Source organism: Salvia miltiorrhiza, chromosome 6, assembly GCF_028751815.1.
Source record: "Salvia miltiorrhiza cultivar Shanhuang (shh) chromosome 6, IMPLAD_Smil_shh, whole genome shotgun sequence".
NCBI lineage: Eukaryota > Viridiplantae > Streptophyta > Magnoliopsida > Lamiales > Lamiaceae > Salvia > Salvia miltiorrhiza.
In genome coordinates, this window is record NC_080392.1 from 42,995,251 (window position 1) to 43,018,426 (window position 23,176).

Sequence of the window (23,176 nt, forward strand, 5' to 3'; positions counted from 1 at the left end):
TATATATTAAATTCGTGCCTCATTTATCGTCTGAGCGCTTAGCTTAAGTGGTTTGAACCCGCGTCTCAGCGTCTCACATGTTAATGTCGCGGGTTCGTATTTATATTTATGCATTCATACAAAAGACACTATAACATTGTATATGACATTTTTTTTAATAAATGACATTATTTTTCTTAGTAAATGATACTATATGCATTAATAACTGATACTACTACATTTATATTTAAATGACACTTTTAATTTATCTAAATGACACTATTTTTATTAGTAAATACACTTTTACTATATTTAAATAAAATTATTTTTCTTAGTAAACTATACTTTTAATATATCCAAGAATGATTACTATTTTTTTTAATAAATAATATTTTTAATATATCTAAAAATAACACTATTTTTCTTAGTAAATTAGTAAGAAAAAAATGATTAGTGTTTAACCACCGTAGTCGTATTTAGAATTGGGAGTTGCAGATTCAAGCTTAGTGAGTGACTGAAACATAATCTCTTGAGAAAATCCACCCCATTAAACCTGAAATAAAGAGAAAAAGATTTCAAATGTGTTCCAGAAATTATGCAGAAGTCGGGCTTCCATTCCAAGACATCGACGGAGAGATTCCCGCCGAAATCGGAATCTGCAGGTTCTCGGGCTTCCCCGCACCATCGAAAGGCTTCAGAAGCTCCAAGTATTGTCGCTCTACACCACAATGCTATCCGGCGAGATTCCCGCGGACATTGGCATTTGCTCGGAGCTCATGGACGTGTACTCGGGGTCGCTGCCGCCGGAAATAGGGAAGCTCCAGAATCTGCTGGTGTGGCAGAATAATTTGGCGGGCTACATTCCGGAACAAATTGGGAGCTGCATGAGTTTGACAGTCACAGTGGAGGAGAAGAGAGAGAAAGGGGTTGGGAAAGGGTAAGAACGAAGAAAAATGGAGGAGAAAGGGTTTCAACAATTTTTTTATTTTAATTCTAAGCGGGTTTGGGTCAGGGTGCAGATTGGATTTGGGTCGGGGGCAACCCAAGTTTTTGTGTAAAAACAAATACAAAATCCAAAATTTTGTCGCCTTCTCTACTTATAAACGCAGATTAGTAATACTTCTCTGCCAGAAAATATTAAGATACCATCTCTGTGTCATTGACCTCGGATTATTCGGCTCCTCTCTCTCCAGAATCATCTTGCCTCGTATATTCTCGTGTTTTTTGTTCTTTCAATTTTTTATTATATTTTGTTATCCGTTTCTCTTAACTGCTATTTGCTGGGCTAGAAGGGAGTTAGAGGTGCAATTGCAATAAAAGTTTCTTTCTTTTTGATGAACCAATTTAATATTTTTGTGGGGTTTGGAATTTCGTTTGATTGCTGATGTGATTGCAATTTTGAGGTGATGATCCGTTTCTTGGTTTTGAAGGAAGTGAAAAAACTCATAAAAGATTGTGCCTTTGTTTGCAATTTCTTTTCTGAAATTCTTGCTATATCTGTATCTCTGTTCAATTGATGATCACTGCAGCTTTTTTGTTTGCACGGAAACTTCCACTCATCAAATTCAACTTTTGTATTTGTATAATTTTTTGTTTCTGGGAATTTCAATTTCTTTGCGTTAGGAGAATTGCTTCTTTTCTTCAATATCCGATCATGCAATTTTTATTATTTTTTTGGCCTTGGCAGGTTGTTTGAGGTCTCCCCCTATAAGAAAAAGGCATTTGGGTGTTTTTTACTTGTGGGGAGAGGCTGCTGGTTCGCGAAGCCAGCTCAACTTCTGCGAGCTTGGGGACCTCTCTCGTAGTACATTTTGGGTGGTGGGTGTTAAATTTTTTGATATCCCTGTGATTAATAACAGGGTTTTCTGAAGACATTGAGAGGGTCAGTAGTTTTAAGGGATTGAAGTTATCAACAGGGCAAGTAGATTTTGTGAAGGTGTAAAGGGGGTAAAGCGGGGAAGGGGGGTTTCAGGGGTTGGAGTTGAGTGTTGACAGTAGCCATGGGTGCTGCTTGTTGCTGTTTGAGGGATGAATTTGAGGATCTTGCTAATCCAAACAACCCAATGTACAGCAACTGCATATGCCTTCGTTGCTTCCTTCAGAATTTTGTGCATATGGTATGCTATGAAACCTTGTCCGTTTATGGATCAGTGTGTCTTTCAGAACTCAAATCGATATATCATATATTGTTGTGCATTATTTCACCCCGTAGTTATGTGCATTGTGCTTCGAGTGTTTAGCATGGCGTTTTTGCTTGCATCATTGTCATGTTTTAACAACAAAATAATTCACTGGATATTATGTTTGCTTTTAACAGTTTTATGTCATGAATCTATGTGGATGTTAAATACATTCGGGTGCAAATCTGATTTGGTATAATGTTGAATTATACAGTATGCATCTCTGTTTGATAGAGGGGAAGAGCATGCCTTATCCTCATCCACTCAGGGAGCATCATCTTTAAATCCTATGGTATCTCTTGATAATTCCCTAGCTGAGATGTACCGCTCTCCTCCAAGACCTCTTCCCTATGATGCAGATCCAAGAAGCTTCCGCTTGCAACAGCTTGATAGGCTGGTCTCGAGAAGAGAGAAAGGGTCGGGTCATTCGCATGATGAAAGTGAGCCATTGAGAACTAGCGGAGCAGATGAGCAATCAGAACTCTTGAGTAACAAAAACAAATGGAATGAGTTTGCATGTGAAGAAGGATCAAAAGATTATAATTCAAGATTATCATTCAAGCTCTCAAACTCCAAAATGGCAACAGGATTTGCTCATATTTATGCTTCGCCAGAAGAGGAAGATGTTTGCCCCACATGTCTTGAAGGTAAATTTCAGACATACTGTTTCATTTCATTCCTCCTTTGGATTCATAATAAACACTCATATATGGTGATGTAATCAACTTGCAGAGTTTTCAATGGATAATTGGATATCCAATTTGTTATATGTGATTTGATATGTATGTATATAGACCCTGAAACTACGTATAAAGCAACTTTACTGAGGCGTATTGGAACCATATATAACTTGTTTCACACTGTTACCTTTTGTGTTAGGACATCATAATTGATTATTAACAATATGCTGTAACACTGAAACTATGTTTATTGTTGGCTAGAGTCTGCTGCTCTTGAGGATTGATCTTGTTTATTCTTGCAGTAGTTTTTATTTTTTTATACACCTAACATATCCTTCTCTTGCAGAATATACTACAGAAAACCCAAAAATAATTACAGAATGTTCTCACCATTACCATCTTGGATGTATATATGAGTGGATGGAGAGAAGCGACAAATGTCCCGTTTGTGGGAAGGTAATTGCACCCTGTAATATCTTTCAGTGTATATATATATATATATATTCCCTTAAGAAGATTTCTTTTGCATAATTGCTTAGTGTAGCTCTGAACTTTGTGCAAAAGTCTTCTAATTGAAAAAGGATGGGTTTTGTTTGAGTGCAATTTTTATAGTTGGTTTTCTTATCTTCTGAGTTAATATGTTCAACGATTTTTCAACTCCAAGTTCTTAGCCTATCTAAGAAATTCTGTATTGTTGCAATGAAAGTGTGTGAGCAAACAAGAAGCATAATTTTGTTTTGTTACTCCAACTAATAAAAATCTTTGTTTTTGTATTATCGTCCTAAAAATCATTCAGGAGATAAGAACTTAGCTTTTGAATTTAGAAGCATGATTTTCTTGATATGAAGTGACCAGCATATAGCTCTGCTTTCGGTCTAATTTCTCTTGGTTGGATTTTCTAGGTGATGGCGTTCAATGAGACGACGTGATATATATTCGTGAAGTTCTTGTCGTGGATGAAACCAACACCAAGGCGAGGAATAACAACGAGGCCAAGAAAAATGTAGAACACACCTTGCTAGAATTGATTTGAGTCTTTGTAAGCTGATTTAATTCAGCATAAACACCCATTGGCTTATAATAATTTTTCCTCCAAATTACTTCCTCTACTGTAATTGTATAGTGTACAGGTCTTTTTGGCTATTGTTTTCATAAAGAAAGCATAAATCCATAATCAGATTAAATAGTTTGGAGAAGAGGATCCACATAACAATCAATTTAGTCTATTTATGTCCTAGAACTGATAGCAATCAGAATTCAGACATACATCAAAATTTATTCCATAATGTGACTATTTTCTTTAAAGTTATCATGCCTTGAATCTGTTGCTCGACTTTAACCTCTTTGTTACCCCTTGGAAGTGTTCCAACAGGGCTGTGCCGTCTGGCAGATTTTCCTTGATTGCAGGTTCTTGTTTGAAATCCAGCGTCCATCGGTGCAGCCGAGGAAGAGTTTCCGGTTGCAGAACCTGTACTCCACTGATTTGTTCCATGCATCCGAACGAGTAGGCGAGCCATCCGTAGAATAGGTCCACCACATTGATTGTGTTTCCCCCAAAGAACTTCTTGTCTCCGAGGGCCTCATCTTCAATGATTTTCAGAGTCTCCAGTACCTGTGTTGCTGTCTTGTGTTTGTCCTCTTCCGAAGTCAGAAAGAAGGCGAAAAATGTAAGGCTCTGCATGATCACGAAGTTTAACATCTTTCAGCTATGACGGATTCAACTATACAGGTATAACGAAAATCAAGTTTGTGACTGTAATTACTGCCAAAGTTGAGTTTTTTTGTCTTTTAGGTTCTGACTGTGATTACAGGTAAAAAAACAAAACATCTTTTTTTACCTTTTTCTGCCCGAAATCGATCCAAAATCGAGCCATGGCTCTCTCGTAAGGATCTTCTGGCAGTAAGGGTGTCCTGTCGGGCCATGTGTCTTCGATGTACTGCAGGATCACTGCCGACTCCACTATGGGCTTTCCGTTGTGAACGAGCACCGGAACCTTCTTGTGAACCGGATTGAACTCCAAGATGGCGGCACTCTTGTTGGAGAGATCTTCTTCGATGTACTCATACTCCACGCCTTTCAGCTTCAGTGCCCATATCACTCTAATCACATACGGGCTTGCCCACATGCCATGTAGCCTTACGTCCATTGATGGTGGAGGTAAGAAAATTATGAAACTATACAGTTAGCTAATATGTGGCTTTTATAGTTGTGCCTTTTATTTGAAATCATTTATAACTTTATACTAGTGGTAGTGGCCTAGTGGGTGATACAGCTAGACAAGATTTATTCCTTTCCAAGAAACTGCCCAAGTTGGCCTTATTCCTTGATTTCACTATGATATGTTCACATTAGAATTCTTGTAGTTGATGATGACGTTGATTTTGCATAGTTCGTAGCTTCAAGGAAACAAGGTACTAGTTCACCGACTGGAAAAGGATAAAGGTTGAGAATTTTCGTTTGTAATTTGTAATAAATGGTCCTTTTATCTTCTGAGTTAGATTTTGATAATGTTTTTATTAGAGTTAATTTTATAACTCTAATAATTTGGATTATTTCCTTCTTCATCAAGGTTTATTTCTCATCCTATTATGTGATATATAGTCTTATATATACAACATAATCAGGAATAAAAAAGGATGAGAAAGAATCAAGAAGACCTAGTCAAACAATGTAGTTAGCTAAAGTTGTTTTGGACTTGTCAACCAAGTTTAGATAGTCTTGGTGCTCAAGTTTGGGAGGCCATAACTTCTTCACCTGAAGCAGATTTGCCACGATCGGGGCGTTCATTTCATGCTTGGACTTCAAGACTTCCATAAATAGAGGGGAACCACATTGCATTCATTACTAATTCACCGAGAGCAAAAGTCTTTAGCCGAATTCAGTGTTGTTGCTGAGCCTGTTGATTCAACATTCCAAAATCAGTACATTTAAAGTGGGATCCTTTTAGGGGCCGTTTACTTTGCATGATTGATAAGATGCATGATTAAGTATTTTTATCCTCAAGATTAGGATTTTTTCATTCCCACCATTTTAGTGGGATATGAATCAAGTAAAACTAACTCAAATGATTGAAATAATCAAAGGTCTTGCTTGAGATATCTCAAAGTTCCAATCCATCAAAGTAAACAAGGAATTAGGCATATTATTTTTATCTATCAAGTCTAATCCTCGAAAGTAAACGCCCATTTAGTCTGTAGAGTTTGATAGGTTGTTAAGAGTGTTGCGGATGGTTATATAAGTCCTTTTTACTCAGTAGAGCGTAGTGCCTTTTTGTCATTAGCTTTCAATATGCTGCAACTTTATGTTTTATATATTTCGAAATCATTAAGATTGAATTTCGTAGCAACATTTGTTGATATGAAGTATGTGCAGTGTTGTTTTTGGCTCAAAGGGTTCATTCAGACATAGAGCAAGATTTATTTGTTAAGTAAAACGAAACAAAGTATTAGTGACTCTTGAACTGTTTTGCAGAATGCTATATTGCTATCAAGACTCTAATCAGCTCTTGCTCGACACAAGATGCTTCCTTAAACTCTCGAGCTCCGGCAACTGCGCCTCCATGTCCGGAAGATTCTCCTTGATCCCCGGCGCTTCCTTGAAATCCCGCGTCCACCGGTGCAGCCTCGGAAGAGTTGCTGGCTCGAGGACCCGCACGCCCACGACTCGTTCCACTTGCTCGAACGAGGTGAGCCAGCCGAAACACAGGTCCACCAAACCCAGCGTGTTCCCGCCGAAGAACTTCTTGTCTCCCAACGCCTCGTCTTGAATGATCTTGAACGTTTCCAGCACGTCTCTCGCCGCCTGTTCTTTGCCCTCCTCCAAGCACGTAAGGAAGCCGTGAAACACGTGACCCTGCGCGCATGATCACGAGAGAGACGATGCATCAGTACGCTCCATACCAAAACAAGAAAAAAAAAAGTGAAGAAGGTCGACGTGTGCAGGCCCGATTTACCTTTTGGTCTCCGTAGGCGATCCAGAAGCGAGCCACGGCTCGCTCGTAAGGATCTTTGGGGAGCAAGGGTGTGCGGTTAGGCCATGTTTCCTCGATGTACTCGAGGATCACGGCCGACTCCGCGACGGGCTTTCCGGCGTGGACGAGAACCGGAACCTTCTTGTGGATTGGATTGTAGTGCAGGAGGGCTGGACTCTTGTTGGAAAGATCTTCTTCGACGTAGTCATAGTCGACACCCTTGAGTTTGAGTGCCCATATCACTCTGCGAGCAAAAGGGCTTGCCTCAGTTCCAAACAGAATTACTTTGTTTGATGTTTCTTCCATTGATGATGTAAGAAACTAAAGATTATGTCAATTTATAATAATAGTGGAGAGGCTAAGATTTGATTATTTCCAAGCAACTAGTGGTGATCTTCCAGTCAAAGATGTATGACTATTCCTTGATATTTCACTATTAATTTCCTATCATTTTCTCACACATTAATGCAACCAACAGCTAACGTACACATACTTGTTGATTGGGGTGATGTCATATGTGTATCTTCTCTTAACCAAGAAATTCCTACACAACACTCTCTACTGTTATTACTCTCTCCGTCTCAATAATCTTAGCATGTTTTTTTTTTCGGGTTCTCCCATAATATTGATCTGTTACCATTTTAGGACATAATTAGTCTCTAATTAAAATTACTAAACATGTGGGCCACCGCATTTACTCCATTTATTTAACTCTGCTTATTACTTGTGTCCAAAAAAAAAAAGGCCAAGATTAATGGGACGAAGGGAGTACTAAATACTGGATACTTTCAACAAAGTGAACAAATGTTCTAACACTAGTTTTTATCTACTCCCAAAATAAAAAAATATATATATAAAATGCTCATTATAAAAGAAAATTATAAAATTAGTACTACTATTTTTTGTTTGAAAGGACAAAAGTGGCATTACTTAATAGATTCAAAGCTTCATCTCATTGTTCTATATTACTCGAATAAAAAAGTCAATCCATCAACATTCAGACATATATTAGACCCTTCACGTAAATTTGGACATAGAATCATTGTTTTTGTAAAATGAGCTTTTCACATTACAGGACATTTTTAACTATTAACATATCTAAATTTCAATCGATATAGAGGCAAAATAGTCATAAATCATAATGGTAGAATTTGTATATTTTATAAAATATGGGTATATATTATTTTTTGTCTTTAAAAATAGATGTATACTTCATCATTTTGCCCCTTCACAAAATTACGAACATACAGAGTTGATCTTGACACTACAACCACAAGCATGAAAGTTTTTCTCTGCAAAGCACAAGAAAAGTTTTTATTACATATTTCACACATCTATCTGTTCAACATAACAAACCTAAATGTAGAAGCTCATACTTGACCAATTCTTGAAAAAAAAAGATGAAGAACACACTACACAAACTTTGTTACCTTCAAGTTTCATTTAGGAGTTTAAATTGATAAATATTCGAAGAAAGTTTTGATAAAATGAGAAGAAGGATCCCATACACATTTGAATGTTAGGTAACTATAGAGTTAGAAGTCATTCTTTAACTAGCTATGGTCCTTTAGTTATTTATGTCGTAGTGAATTGTGAGATTACATATTTAAGAACAAGTTTTGAAATATTTATGTACTTAAAAAATGGGTGAGAAAATTCAAAATACAACTTAAATATAATAGACTATAATAAAAATTTGCCTGGATGATCATCTGGACTTGTAGAAAAATTTACTTTGCATGTGTTCATCCGTTGCTATTTTTAACAATGTAGTTGAAATATTGCACACGACATTATCCACAACATTGTGTTTACTATCAAGCAACACTTTCAAAATAAAACTATAATAATAACAAAACAAAATACGAGACCGAAACATGACAGAACAAATACAACCAAAACACAGAGGGAATATGCAAATCAATTATCTTCCAATTGCACTAACATTGATGGTTTTTACAAGTCCTTTAATCTCATTGAATCTCATCACAACTTCAATGAAACATGATCACAATAAAATAATTTACCATTGAATGATTAGGAGCACCACATATTATATCATCAATCACACAATCAAGACATTAGAAGTCTGCAGCACAATATCTTACAAAATCAGACCACCTCAAACACATAATATTAAATAAGACTTGGCACAGAACATATGTTGACGAGGAAAGTGACCAACACTTCATCAAAGAGACTATTGTTCCTCAGTTTGGTTCAGGTACCAGTCATGCAGCCGTTTGAAAAGCTCGTAGGAAGGTCTCGGGTGGTTGACCTCCACTCAGCTGGTTCTTACCGTTTATCTGCAATAGCCGTAGCTTTTAGTTATCAAATCTCTCTTGTGCATGATAGCACCCGGTGATTTCACAGTGTTTTAAGCAAGACTTACCGTGTAATGAGGGACTCCATTGATTTGTGATGCGTAGCGTTTAAGGTCCTCATTAACCTTACAAGAAAAAGGACAAACTTAAAATTGGTGCTGCAAAGATATACGAAAAGCTTGTCCATTTAAGCTGGAATGTGGATTAGATTGAATTATATGTGGCAAAGGGAGTTATCTTTGATTAATCTAATCCATGAAAAGCTTTTCTGGTTGGAATTATACCTCCTTGAGTCCATTGTTGGGATCTTGAAGAAACTCGGCTGCTCCTTCTACTCCGACCTTCTTGGCACACTCCACGAGAAATTCCCTTCAGATAACGAGAACCATGTTAACGAGCATCCACGCAATACTCATCAAATGTTTGATGCCACAAAGCACAATAGATCAACATTTTCATTGTGTGCAAGACCAAGAATAAAGGAGAGTACGGGTTTCATTAGATCCACCAACTCTAACGAAAAAATGATCTTGTCATAAATTCACCAAAATTAACGTCCCCAACAAGAGATATATTAGATGATAGGCTACTACAAAATGACAGAATCCCTAACTATAGTGATATTAACACTTCCAAAGAGCAAACAAACAGATGGACTTTCTAATAAGCTCATACTTCCATAATATGAAAGAAAAAGTCGAAGCATAAGAACTTGAGAAACGATTTGTTTCACATAACTACGCTGAGTAGTGAAGAAAATTGATGGTAAAGAGAAGCACATAAAGCTAACAAAGTGTTATGAAATCTCAAAGATCAATTCACTCACTTGTCGCCTATATACTTTCCCTGCGTGAAGTAGCCTACACCAAGCTCCTCGACAAGTTTATGCTGCTTGTCTAACCCCTGTGTCCCGGCAAAATATATCAACCTATGGCTGTCCAGTGTGTTCCCACTGCATATCCAAGAAAATCAGCCATACTCATAGATAAAACATTGACATTATTTCAAATGGAAACCTTCATTTTTCCATAAACAAAGGGATGATGAATAGGAATGCAATTTCGACTTACGTGAGTCCTGATGTGTCATAATTATCCATTCCCAAGCCCTTAAAAATCTACATAAACCATAACAAAGTAACATCAAACAGAAAGCAAGAGATTGTTTCCTTTTCACAATGAAATGAACACCAAGAATAAAAAGAAGAACCTCAGCCATTCGAGATTCCATCTGTATAGAGCGAGGCCCAAATCGATTCAGGTAATAATCCTTCTTAACAACGCCTTCTTTTGGCGCATTTGGATTAAGCATATAAGGATGCCATTTGATCTGTAATCGAAACAAACACAACACACATAGAAACTCAAGAATCCTTACAATAACAAGTAAAAGGCAAAAAATAAACGAACAAGATTGATCTGGGACCTCGAAATTGTATTGATCATTTGATGAAGCTATTGCTTTGTCCAAATTCTTTTTGCCCACGAAGCACCATGGGCAGACGGTGTCGGCAACGACATCGATCTTAATGAGTTTCTTTACACTGCTGCTACTCATCGAGATTGATCTAGAACATTCAGGAAGAAAGAAATCAAGCTTCTTCTTCTTTTGCGATTAAAAAATCAAGCTTTTTCGAAATTGTATGATAATTCCTAATTTAGACACGTTTTATGACATGGGTTTTGTTTCATTCGTTGATTCAAACAGAAAAATCAGATAAAAATCCAAGAAACTGTGTAAAATTGGGAAGAGCGGAAAAGGGATCGGGAGGGATACTGTTATGAAACGAGCTCATGAGAAATATTCGCTGAAATTCCAGTCGAAGGTTGAGAATATGAGAGAGAGAGAGAGAGAGAGAGAGAGAGAAACAAACCTGGAAATCCGAAGAAGCTGAGAATTATTGGAACAGTGGCGAAGCATACAAGATTTCTGGATGATGAGAATCGTGTCTAAATATGCGTATTTTTCACGTTTGACTAAATGAAAACTCTCCGCGCAAAAAATATAGATAAATATTCCGTTTGTGTTTCTGAAAGGAATCTCCTAACGACCCGCTAGTAGTTGAGGGTAATAAAGTCAATGCAACCATGCTCTGTTTTGTCTTCTTCCGACTCTTCCTTCGATTCAAACACCGATGAGGTTCCGGCCGTCCCAGCTCCGAACGCTTCTCCCGGTCTTCGATTCATACAACTTGTGAATGACTTTATGGAAATAGCGAGTTTTGTAATGCCCGATAGCCCTCCATAAAACAGAGTGAATAAAAAATTCTATATTCATGGCGATCGTGAGGCTGATATGCTCAACAACTTTATCGAGATTACTTTGCTCTCGATCCAGTATTTGGTGAATCATTTTGATGAGAAGTAAAATGTGTACCAGTGGAAATCTACCCATGTCAACTTTCACCCGTGGAGATTTCCACCCATGTCAACTTCCCAGTGGCGGATCCAGAATTTTTAAATTGGGGGTACGAAAATAAGTTCTTTATCCTCCCATTAGTATTACTTTAACCACCCAAATTCATAGTATTTTCTTGAGTTGAGGTGACTTATTTTTAGTTACCCTCTTGAGATTTCATTTTTTTGAACATTAACTGTCGAAGATCGGATTGTTTTATCATTCTTTTTGATTTTTTTTATTTGGGTGTTTCACTTGCCATTCCTATACTCAATACACGAATATAAGAATTCTATATATATATATATATATATATATATATATATATATATATAAACCAAAGTTTAAAGTTATTCACAAACATAAGCAAGTTCGGATATCAAATAGGCAAAAATATAATTTACACATAAGTTTGTCATTTTATCAAATAAATTATTTGCACTATATAATACCCTTAATTTTACCAAAAAAAACTATATTATAATACCTTAAAATTTGATGAAAGAATCGAATTGTAAATAAAAAAATAGAGGATGCGATGAATTTATAACTAATAAAATATTTTCCTTACCTCCAAAATTTTTAATAAATTCGCACACTATTTTTTTTAAAGTTATTTGTTGTGTAGTGCAGAGGCTTCCTTTAACTCTATTTTGCTAATTTCTCTCTAATTTTGTTTATATATATATATATATATATATATATATATATATATATATTCTTTACTCTATCATAATTCAGACTCAGTCGCCGTTTTTTTAACTTAACAGGCCCAAAGCCCAAACATATATTCACAACTCGGTTGGGGCTTGTAGTAATATTTAAACATGTGGTATTATGTAATACTACTACTATTAAAAAAATATTGGGGGTACAACTGTACCCCCACCGCCCCACATAGATCCGCCACTGCAACTTCCACCAGTGCCAGATCCCAGCCAGGATATTTTCCGCCCGTGGTAGACTCCAGCCAGGATATTTTTCATTGGTGGCAGACTCCACCCATGGCAGTCAACTATGTCGTTCCAGCTATGCCAATTTTCATCCGTGTCAATTTCAGCCATGTCAATTATTTGGGCTTGTTTAGTGGGTTTTAGGGTTAGGCCCACTTAGTCACTTATATGTATAGGATTTAGGGGGATTCATTCATTCTCATTACTGTACTTTGTAAATGTAACTCTCGGAATATAGTGAAATTACTCGGGCGACCTCCGTGGACGTAGATCATTATGATCAAACCACATAAATTTCGTGTTCTTTATAATTTTGTTTATTCCATCGATTCTAGTTTCATCACATTTTCTTGGCGATATTTTTGTATGTGGAGGTCCTTGTTCTTGCGCATAGTCAATATGTTGGACTTAAATCCTTACTTTCAATAGTGCCATGATGCTATTAGGAGATTCACATTGCTATAGAAATGTACGGTTGCAATTCGACAACTCGCGAATAAAGTGTCGTAGATCAATACGACGAGTATCTGCATATTGCCAAGTCGACGTCGCTGTTGTGCTTGAAGAAATTTTTCCGAGCAATCGCCCGCATCTTCAGCGCGGAATATCTGACGAGGCCGACTACCGAAGGTTACTTGCTATGCACGAATCAAAGCACGAGTTCCCGAAAATGCTAGGGAGCCTCGACTCCATGCACTAGACTTGGATCATGCTCTTTCTTCTTAGAATTCTTATGGATTTTCAACGTCTCAACCAATCCTTGCGGAGTGAGCATGGCCTTCATCTTAATAGGCCAAAGACCGAAGTCATTCTTCCCCGAAATCTTTTCTACATCAAATCTTGTTGTGCATCGTGGATCCTCCTCCTTCTCTGGTTTTCACAAACGGCGCCAATTTGTAAGATCTGATCGCCACACACAACAAATAACAAGAAGCGACCAAGAACGTATAAATTAATGCAGAAAATAACAGAACTCAATGCGAGAAAATTTATGTGGTTTGGATCGAAATTCTACGTCCACGGCAAGATCAACTCTTAAGATATTATTGAATCAAACAATGAAAGATTACAAATACAGATACAGGCCTTAAACCCCCAGAATCTGTGAAGCACTCAAATCTCATGACCCCACACACAGAAACTCACTCAAGACTTTCGTATATCCTCTTTCTCTGCAGCTATTGAAGATAAGATGAAGATAATACTAACTAATATATATATGAGCAACTAATACTCTCTGATCTTAATCTCAACTGAAGACTGAGAAATGGACGGATGAGTTTTATAGGCTAGGTATAAACACTTCTTTACATATAAAATACGAACTAATTAAAATATATAAATTTTATGTAGAACATGTATGAATTCGGTGTGTAAATATATGAATTGTGAAAAATAATTTTTTTTTTTGCTACCTATAAGATTCGAATTCAGAATCATGAATTCATCCAATAAGATGATGAATCAACTATAAATTTTAATGATTTAATTAAGAATTGAAAATAGTTTCTATTTTATGTTTTAAAAGGTACTTTACTTAAAGAAAAAAAATGCTGGGAAAAATTAATTAGTTTGTACGGAACCACTAATCTATCTATTATACTAAAGGAAAGTAGTCTTTCAAAATTTTCCCGCCTAAACATACTTGGACAAAATTGTCTTTTCCTATTTCTTTCTAAAGTTGATGGTTAAGTCTTTTCATTTGTCCTGATTTTTTTGGTTTTCACACAAGTTATTCTTCTTTTCTTCCTTCTCCATCTTCTCAGTCGCCTCCTCTACGCGGCTTCTCCATCTTCCGATTCAACCTCCGTCGCCTCCCCTCTTTCTTTTCTTCCGATTCAGTCTGCATAGGGAAATAGCTTCATAGGTGACATGATTTCTCCTTCTTCGATGAAAAATAGAAAATCGCGATTCCTATCAGACATCAAAAAAATTACTCCGGCGAATTCACTAAAGTCGACGTCTTCACCACCCACCTGATGGATGAGAGGAGATGACTTCTCCTTCGCCGAAGAAAAAAGCAAAAACGCCAACGGCGACTCCTCTGGGCAAATAAAAGGTCTGAAAAATGGCCAATAATGGCTTCTCTCCTTGCTTTGCTGGTGTTCTTTATTGTAATGTGCAGTTTTTGTTTATTGATAAATGATATTTGAACCGAAGAAATCCACAATTTATCCAACAAAAATAAAAATTTGCAGTAGATGATGTCTTCTTCTCTCTTTTTGCTTTTTATGGTATTGTTGATTTTGATATAAGTAGACACCCAAACATAGCTTGTGTAGTTCAGGATGTGGTTTTCTTGAAAAAAAATTTATTATATCTGCAAATTCTGAAAGCCCCTTTAGATGAAAGGCGGAGGAGTGACGAAGGAAAATAAGACGGAGATCGACACGAGCGCCCCTTTCCGGTCGGTTGAAGAGGCGGTGATGTTGTTCGGAGAGAGAGTTCTTGCTTCTGAGGTTTATGCTAACAAGCTCAAAGAGGTGACCCTCCTTCATTAATTTTGCCAAATTTTTAATTTTAAATTCATATCTCATTTTATATTTCACTGGAATATATGCAATTGCTGAAAGATATTGCAAGGCCAAATCTGAATTTTGTTTTTGCATGTTTTGCATTAAGCATCAGTTAGTCTTGCTCTTAACTTTAACTTAAAAGAAGAAGAAGAAAAAAATGTATGCAATGTTATGAAATGGAAGGTAGAAACACTGTTGAAGAATATTATTTTGTAATGAATTTTTTTATAGCTGACTAGGTCTCCCATGACATGTTTGAAAAAAAAAGTTCATGAAAATGGGGAAGATGTTGAAAAATGGGCAGTTTTAAGTGAGTTGTTTGAAGAATATCTCCACTCATCTCTGCTGATTTTTCTCTCTATGCAGTTTCTGATTTTACATGTAGTAAAGCTCATTTATGAGTATCTGAATTAGTCATGGCAAGAAGATCATCAAGAATTCAAGAAGTTGATGAGAAAAATGAACCGAGCTGTATGTGGGGATTGTTGAGCATCCTTGAATCATGTCAAGGTCGTCACAGAAACATCATCGGTATAATGCATTCTGTTTCAACACCAGAAGAAGTTATGAGATTGTTGATGGTAGGTTTGGTTATGAGTCAAATTGTTGGTTATATTCTCTTAATTCTTTTAATGTTGTAGAAAATTGTTGCCTTTTAAACTATAATGTAATTGTTCAAAGAGTTATCCAAATTTAAATGTTTAGTGCTAAATAGATTAATTTCACTTTATGAAGATGATATTTGCTCTGGAGTCAGAATAGTTTTAGGAATATTTTTGTCAATTGGCTATTTAGTTGTACGTCTGTTTCATGTTTGTGTTTTGAATTGCATGTTTGATAATTTTCTTTCTTAATCTTGAGTTGCAATATTTAGGGCCCGTTTGATTTTCAGTATTGGATTAATCAGGATATAAATTATCCTGATAATTTAGTGTGGATTAGTCATGATTTCTAATCTCAGATGGGTGTTTGATATCATTGGTAATTAATCCCAAAAAGTGTTTGGTATCCATTGAAATAGGTTGGATTAACATATCAAATACCTAAATTAGTAGCCTATGGAGGGGGTGGAATAATTAGTGTGGGTTAATCCCATGGGGGAGGTGGGATAATTAGTGTGGGTTAATCCCACAAAATAAGATGGGGTCTTGGGATAAACCTGGAGTTGACCATATTAGTAACACATAATATCAAACACTACATAAATCCATATTAATTTAACTTATCCTGCTTTTAAACCCATATCAAACAGGGCCTTAGAATATAGATTTCCTATGAAAAGTCCGCACCTATTATATGGAGTATCTATAATACTTTTTTATTTTATCATATTAGTAAGAATCTACTTAATTAAATTAAATATAACAATTACCCTAATATATTACAAAGATAATTTATTTTTTTAAACTTATAGTCCTAATCCGACAATCAAAAAAAATTAAGGGAATAAAATTGCAAAAATTGAAAAGATGGTGATTTAATTCGCCACACTTCAAAAGTCACTTTAAAATTGTAAATTCAAAAAAGTTTGTGATTTATTTGCCAAAACCTCAATTATTTAATCAAAGTTTAGTGTATGTTTATATCTGTATTATTTTACTAAGGGAGAAGTAGCATATAGCCGTCTATCATACAACCCCTTAACACGTTTATCTCCCTATCTTTTGATTTTGGGTTATTAGCTCTTCAATATATCATAAAGAGTGCAAAATACCCCCATGCTCTAAACGGATATTTAACACCGTCAAGTATTTAAAAAAAATTTCTTACTAATATTCCTTACTATAATCATATAAATTACTTTTGAATTTAAATTTAAATGTTTGTAATATTTTTTTAAGTAAAATCATTTTTGAATACGCACACACACTTTCACTGCGTTCTTAATTAATACTCGTCTGTCCACCAAAGATATGCCACAATTTCTTTTTTTGTCCATCCACAAAAAATATATCACATCCATTTTTAGTAGTAGAGTTCACACTATTCCACTCACATTTAAAGTGAGACCCTTACTCCACTACCAACTTTACTCACATTTTATTAAAATCCGTGTCGAAAGTAACGTGGCATATTTTTGGTGGACGGAGGGAGTACAGGGTTATCTTTGTCTATCGAATTATTTCTACTTCCATATATCGTGTATGATTTTGTGTTTTTAATTAATACAAGGTTATCTTTGTTATGTTTTATTTTTTATATACTATATATTAATTGGTACGATTTATTTTTTTTGTTGATAATATATATGTATATTAAATCTCATCTAACTTTAATTGTTACAAGAACGCAGTGAGAGTGTGTGTGTATTCCAAAATGATTTTATTTAAAAAAATATTACAAATATTTAAATTTAAATTCAAAAAAATTATATGCTTAAAGTATGAAATATTAGAAAGAAATTATAAAAAATTGAAAAATACTTAACGGTGTTAAGTGTCCGTTAATAGCAGGGAGCATTTTGCACTCTTTATGATATGTTGAGGGACTAAGAGCGCAAAATCAAAAGATAGAGAAGTAAACATGTTAGGGGTTGTATGATAAGAGGCTATTTGCTACTTCTCCTTTTACTAAATACTTTTAATTATATAAATTTATCTAAACATAAAGGTGCTAATCCGTGCGAAGCACGGGGACAACACTAGTCCATATCTAAAGAAAGCTATAAATCTGGCGTTGGAAAATAATCGGTGGAGCGGGCAGCTCGGGCAGGAATCTGGAATCACGTACGGGCAGCCCGCCCCCTTCTTTCGCCATCTTCATCGGAACGCCGACACATATTTTGCCTCGAAAATCAACTTCAATTCTTCCTAAGGTAATGATACACTAATCATTTCTCTCTCTAAATCAATTCGATTCGCGGGAATTTCTGATCACTGCTCGAAATTCCTCCGACTATCCCTCGAGTTTGATAGGTTATCCCCAATTTGATAAGCCGAAATGGAGATCGACGAGATATTGGGGGAATCGAAACTGGCCAAGATTCCGACCAAGAGCGTCATATACGCTTGGGGCTACAATCAGTCGGGCCAAACGGGCCGGGCGGAGGAAGAAGGGAATTTGCGGATTCCGCGGCAGCTGCCGATGGACCTCTTCGGCTGCCCGGCCGGCGGCGGAAACTCTCGGTGGCTTGATATCGCTTGCGGTCGCGAGCACACTGCCAGCGTCGCCTCCGACGGCTCACTTTTCACGTGGGGTATTGTTGAGTTTGTTTCTCTATTTGTTTTAATCCCTAATTGTGGATTGGATGATGCTTTTTTCAACTTTGATTTTGTTCATTTGCGGCTAGAATACGTTATCTTCGTTGCGATGAAGAAGATTGCTTGATATTTTTTCCTTTTGATCAAATTTGAATGATTGAAAGAGCTGAACTTTGGGTCTGTGGAGTCGGGTTAGTTCATATTTGCATGTACAATTGTGTTTCTGCTGAGCCCTGCATGCGCAATCTATAAATTTTGTGGCTTGGTAGTTGGATGTGATTTAGAGGTTTGCACTTTGTTTGGTTGTAGAGGTCTTGTTCTAATTGGAATTTGGTTAATTGGCATGTCCAAGGATCCTAGCATGGTGCTATATAAAGAATGGGGTTTGTTAGCATTCTGACTAAAATTATGAGCTTCGAAAATCTCACACGCCCGTTCCTGATGATTTGGAACTATCCTTTTCTTGGCTATGCCAGTTTCGTGACCTTGTCACTGTCTGTATTCAGTTCCGTCTGGTGCATTATAATAGTTTGTTTGTGTGTCCAGTGGAAAGCTCTTATCATGTTTTTTGCCATCTCTCGACAGGGGCCAATGAATATGGGCAGCTTGGAGATGGAACTGAAAGGGGTAGGAAATACCCAATGAAAGTGAAGCATTTGCAGTCTGAATTTGCGATCTCTGTATCCTGTGGGGCTCATTGTACTGCAGCCATTGCTGAACCGCGTGAAAATGATGGTTCTATGTCAACGAGGAGACTGTGGGTCTGGGGGCAGAATCAGGTACAATTGGTGATCTGGTTAAGATTGCAAATTTTTACTCCTACTCAATGTCATTGAAGAGGTTTTTTCTTATTTGGTTAGGTTGTCCTAGTAGCTCCTATTAACCCTTTTCTTTTCCATGGTATATTTCGTCTGTCAGTCACATCGGTTCTATACTATAGAGTAGAAAGGTATATTATTGTACTAGAATGTACTTCAGTAAATGTGAATACGCTTAATGTTTTTTTTTAGTATTTTTTATACTTCCAGACTTTTTTCTGTTATCATTTCTGTGGCACCTAGGCTGATAACATCTACTATACATTGCATGCTTACTTATTAATAATACTAGGAACTAAAGAGGTACAGGAATATACAGTTAGAGAACTTTTTTGAGTTGCCTTTCCAGTTTGAGATTTTGTGTAGATATGAGGAAATTTCTTCTAGTGAATCACTTTCCGCAGAAAACCCTTCCCTGGGGTCCCTTACTGTGTGTTTTTATGTCGTGACTAAGTAAATTTTCTTGTTTCTTCATTCACAGGGTTCTAATTGCCCACGCCTATTTTGGGGAGCCTTCGCACCGGACACAGTATGCAACTCTATTCAAAATAATCATACATTTTCTTACCAACTCTCTATTGCAAGAACGTGTTATATTTATCTTGGAATCTTGCATCCAAACTTTTTCCTTACTGTCCTCAACAAGGTTTTCAATCTGGGCTCTGAGATCACATCAAGTACCACGACCCTATTTATTACATGCGTCAAACTATCTATAGAATGTGGCAGTTGAATCTTTATTTTTTCTTTTATACATGAAGGTTTTTTCTAGTACATGTCCTTATATACTATTATCTATTTCTTTTCTTCCTTGTTCCAGGTAGTTCGCCAAGTTTCTTGTGGAGCTGTTCATGTGGTTGCTCTGTCAGAAGATGGCCTGCTACAAGCATGGGGTAATGTTGGCCGAAATGCAGTTCCTTATTTTAGCATAATAAAAGTATTCATTTTTTCTGTGTGCATGTCGTTGTACTTGTTTGTGCTGATACTAGATTGCAATTTGAATTTACTCATTGATGCGTACTATGTTTCAGTTGTTATGTACGTCTTTTGCCTAAATAAACTTATAACATTGGAACTACTAATAATGGTTGTTCCATATATATTAATCAGAATTCTGTCACTGATCTGGTAAATCAGGCTATAATGTATATGGTCAGCTCGGCAGAGGTATTACCAGTGAAGGCCTTCAGGGGGCTCGTCTAATTAAAGGGTATGCTAGGTTCCTTGATGAAGCCCCCGAGCTTGTAAAGATTATCCAGGTTTCATGTGGGGAGTACCATACTGCTGCTATATCGGACTCAGGCGAGGTGTAAGTGTTCTAGGGTTCTATTAGGCATAAGATTTTAGGATAATATGTTTGGAAAAGTTTATCAAACATTTTGGAGTGCAATTGTCACAGAGATAGTTGATAGTTCATATAGTTCCATTATTAGATTTCTGAGTTCTCACACCTAAACATCGTTTTGTTGGATTGGTCCAGAGTTGTAGGACATGATATTAATGTATCGTGCATTCAATACACGTTGTTGAATATCCTGACACTTATTTCATTTTTTTCATATGCCTTATTTGGGGGTTTTCACTTATTGCCTAATTCCCATTTGTTTCATGATTTCATATTTGTGTGGCAGCTATACTTGGGGACTTGGGAGCATGGGTCAACTTGGGCATTGTTCACTTCAGTGTGGTGATAAGGAACTGTTGCCTCGGCGTGTAGTTGCTCTTGATGGGATAGTTATCAAGGATGTTGCCTGTGGCGGTGTGCACACATGTGCATTGACTGACAAAGGAGCTTTGTATGCTTGGGGTGGAGGTCAGGCCGGGCAGTTAGGCATTGGTCCTCTTACAGGATTCTTTTCTTGCACGCCTAATGGATCTGAAACGATGCTCCGCAACTTACCTGTGTTGTTGATCCCATTTGGTGTTCGACTCGTCTGCTGTGGCCATTCCCACACACTCATTTGCAATAACGAAGGGAGAATATACGGATGGGGTTACAATAATTATGGCCAGGCCGCTAATGAGAAGTCTACGTACGCATGGTATCCTTCTCCCATTGACTGGTATGGTGTAAGCTTATATAAAGAAGTGAATAAACTAACTGTGAGGACCAATGTTGATAGAAGCTTCTTTCGCATAGGTGTGTCGGGGAGGTTCGGAAGTTAGCTGCCGGAGGAGGCCATTCAGCAGTACTCACCGATGCATTTTCTTTGAAGGAGCTGTGTGAATTTGCACTTGCAAACAACGTGAATCAGTCGAATGCGTCAGAGATTGAGGATGTTGCCTCAAGAACTGGATCGGATGCTTTAGCCCGCCTTTGTGAAAGATTGAGGTAATAAGTAAAGTCTGCAAAATTACTTCGAAATGTGTATCAGAAAATATAGCTAAAAAACTCATCCTAAATTGTGCAGAGAGCATTTTCTGAGTGATGGAGTTTGCTAGAATGAGAGAGAATGTTGTGATTGAATTAATGCACATGATTCTCACCTATTGGTAGTGACAGCATTATTTGTGAATTGTGGGTGCAGCAGCAATACTATTTTTAGTTGTAGGTTTAAAAGTATGTTGTCTTCATTTGAGAGATAGATGATGTTTATTAGGTCACTAGGAAACCTTGCTACTTATTCTGTTGTCTGTAAATGTTGTAACAAGCACCAGTTTGGCATTCTTGCTAGGTGAATGCTCTACAATTGTATTATTATCATTTGCCTAACCTTTATCTAATAAGGTAGCATTTGGATTTGGTTCGAGTGATGAGGCATAATTGATAAAATAATACTCCATCCGTCTTATAGGAGTGTGCATGATTGTTGGTGGCAGGAGTTTTAATAAACATTAGTGAATGTGTTATTAGTAGAAGGAGATACCACTTTTATTAGTGGAAGAAGAGGCATCGAAAAGAAAAATGCACATTGTTTTCAAACGTGCCAAAATGGCAAAAAGTGCACACTCTTATGGGGACAATGGAAGTGTAACTTAATGAAATGTTTGCTTTATATGATTTGGCCTATGATGGATGATTCGGTTTACACTCTAATAATTCAATTGGATGATTATCTAATGAGGCGATTTTTGTATTAGTCAATATAGATGATACAAATCATAGTTGCCAATTAATATTATTTCAATAAATTTTAGCTAATTTTTAGAAGTTCGGATGAAGATACCCTTCCACCAAATTTAAATTCCTATTTCTACAACTTATTTATAATTTCTCTGTTTATTCCCTTTCTCTCTTTCTCTCATTTATTTATGAAGAAAAAAATATGTCGATCTTAGAGAATTCGCTATATCGTCGTCGTCACCCGTGCCAAGCCATCTTTTTCTCCGAACTCATTTTAAAATATAAAATAAAAATTATTTTCAGTCCTTAGATCTTGAAAATCTATGGTGGATTCATGAATTTGTTGGATGAACTTATGGTCCTCCGCTTGAATCTCATAGTGAGTAAGAATTTAAATATTTGAAATTCAGATTATACAGTAAATTTAGACATATTCTATATAGAATTCATTGGTTTGTATTTTATATTTTAAGACGAGTTTATAGTATATCCCCTCCATATACACCAATACTCTTGTGAGACCAAGTGTATGAAAGATATGGATCGGGTCGGGGCGAGGGTCAGGACGGGTCTAGCGACCCAATATATATAGGCCAAGGTTCAATGAAGAAGGCCTAAATGTAAGAAAGAAGAGAGAAGTAATCTCATCCGTTGATCTTATCTAATCTAACGGACATGATTTGTTCACGGCATGTTCAACGGATTTTTTCGTTGAACATATGGGGGGTCGAATGTTCAACGAAAAAAATCCATTGAACATGGCGTGAACAAATCATGTCCGTTAGATTAGATAAGATCAACGGATGAGATGACTTCTCTCTTCTTTCTTACATTTAGGTCTTTTTCATTGAACCTAACCCTATATATATATATATATAGGGAGAGGTTCAAATAAGAACCACTAATAAAATAAGAACGGAGAACCATTTTAAGCCATTCGATCATCAAGATCTACGGTGGATGCATCATCTTGGTGGATGGATGCAGGTGCTGGGTTCGAATCCTGAAGGGAGCAAAAAAATTATTTTTTTCGGATGCATTAAATTTAATAGCGGATGCATTAATTTGTATAGCAGATGCAGTAATTTTATTGG

At 36.6% G+C, this 23,176-nt stretch overlaps 5 protein-coding genes across 8 annotated transcripts; 2 read left to right on the forward strand and 3 right to left on the reverse strand.

The window, feature by feature from the left end:
• Positions 1 to 421: 421 nt before the first annotated feature.
• LOC130989745 (E3 ubiquitin-protein ligase At3g02290-like) lies at positions 422 to 4,035 on the forward strand. 2 transcript variants are annotated; one of them, XM_057913829.1, is made up of 5 exons: positions 422 to 1,186; positions 1,667 to 2,096; positions 2,374 to 2,806; positions 3,186 to 3,295; positions 3,742 to 4,035. In XM_057913829.1, the coding sequence occupies exons 2-5, from the start codon at positions 1,980 to 1,982 to the stop codon at positions 3,766 to 3,768; spliced, it is 687 nt and encodes a 228-aa protein (XP_057769812.1). In that variant the 5' UTR covers positions 422 to 1,186; positions 1,667 to 1,979; the 3' UTR covers positions 3,769 to 4,035. The 2 variants fall into 2 exon arrangements, with proteins under 2 accessions (XP_057769812.1, XP_057769813.1); XM_057913830.1 differs by having other exon boundaries at positions 1,176 to 1,281.
• Positions 4,036 to 4,040: 5 nt separating this feature from the next.
• On the reverse strand, positions 4,041 to 5,778 carry LOC130989747 (glutathione transferase GST 23-like). Its single transcript, XM_057913833.1, has 2 exons — positions 4,678 to 5,778; positions 4,041 to 4,514 (listed from the first exon to the last, which is right to left on the reverse strand). The coding sequence occupies exons 1-2, from the start codon at positions 4,984 to 4,986 to the stop codon at positions 4,149 to 4,151; spliced, it is 675 nt and encodes a 224-aa protein (XP_057769816.1). The 5' UTR covers positions 4,987 to 5,778; the 3' UTR covers positions 4,041 to 4,148.
• Positions 5,779 to 6,233: 455 nt separating this feature from the next.
• Positions 6,234 to 7,376, reverse strand: LOC130989746 (glutathione transferase GST 23-like). The gene is made up of 2 exons (XM_057913831.1): positions 6,793 to 7,376; positions 6,234 to 6,692 (listed from the first exon to the last, which is right to left on the reverse strand). Exons 1-2 carry the CDS (start codon positions 7,114 to 7,116, stop codon positions 6,339 to 6,341), a joined length of 678 nt encoding a protein of 225 aa, XP_057769814.1. The 5' UTR covers positions 7,117 to 7,376; the 3' UTR covers positions 6,234 to 6,338.
• Positions 7,377 to 8,815: 1,439 nt separating this feature from the next.
• Positions 8,816 to 11,361, reverse strand: LOC130989748 (uncharacterized). The gene is made up of 8 exons (XM_057913834.1): positions 11,008 to 11,361; positions 10,560 to 10,701; positions 10,344 to 10,463; positions 10,205 to 10,251; positions 9,961 to 10,086; positions 9,419 to 9,503; positions 9,203 to 9,259; positions 8,816 to 9,116 (listed from the first exon to the last, which is right to left on the reverse strand). Exons 1-8 carry the CDS (start codon positions 11,052 to 11,054, stop codon positions 9,042 to 9,044), a joined length of 699 nt encoding a protein of 232 aa, XP_057769817.1. The 5' UTR covers positions 11,055 to 11,361; the 3' UTR covers positions 8,816 to 9,041.
• Positions 11,362 to 17,655: 6,294 nt separating this feature from the next.
• Positions 17,656 to 21,768, forward strand: LOC130989749 (ultraviolet-B receptor UVR8). 3 transcript variants are annotated; one of them, XM_057913835.1, is made up of 9 exons: positions 17,656 to 17,815; positions 17,916 to 18,196; positions 18,786 to 18,979; positions 19,500 to 19,547; positions 19,839 to 19,911; positions 20,156 to 20,327; positions 20,650 to 21,081; positions 21,159 to 21,350; positions 21,430 to 21,768. In XM_057913835.1, the coding sequence occupies exons 2-9, from the start codon at positions 17,941 to 17,943 to the stop codon at positions 21,458 to 21,460; spliced, it is 1,398 nt and encodes a 465-aa protein (XP_057769818.1). In that variant the 5' UTR covers positions 17,656 to 17,815; positions 17,916 to 17,940; the 3' UTR covers positions 21,461 to 21,768. The 3 variants fall into 3 exon arrangements, with proteins under 3 accessions (XP_057769818.1, XP_057769819.1, XP_057769820.1); XM_057913836.1 differs by having other exon boundaries at positions 17,659 to 17,815; positions 20,650 to 21,060; XM_057913837.1 differs by having other exon boundaries at positions 17,683 to 18,196; positions 20,650 to 21,060.
• The last annotated feature ends 1,408 nt before the right edge of the window (positions 21,769 to 23,176 follow it).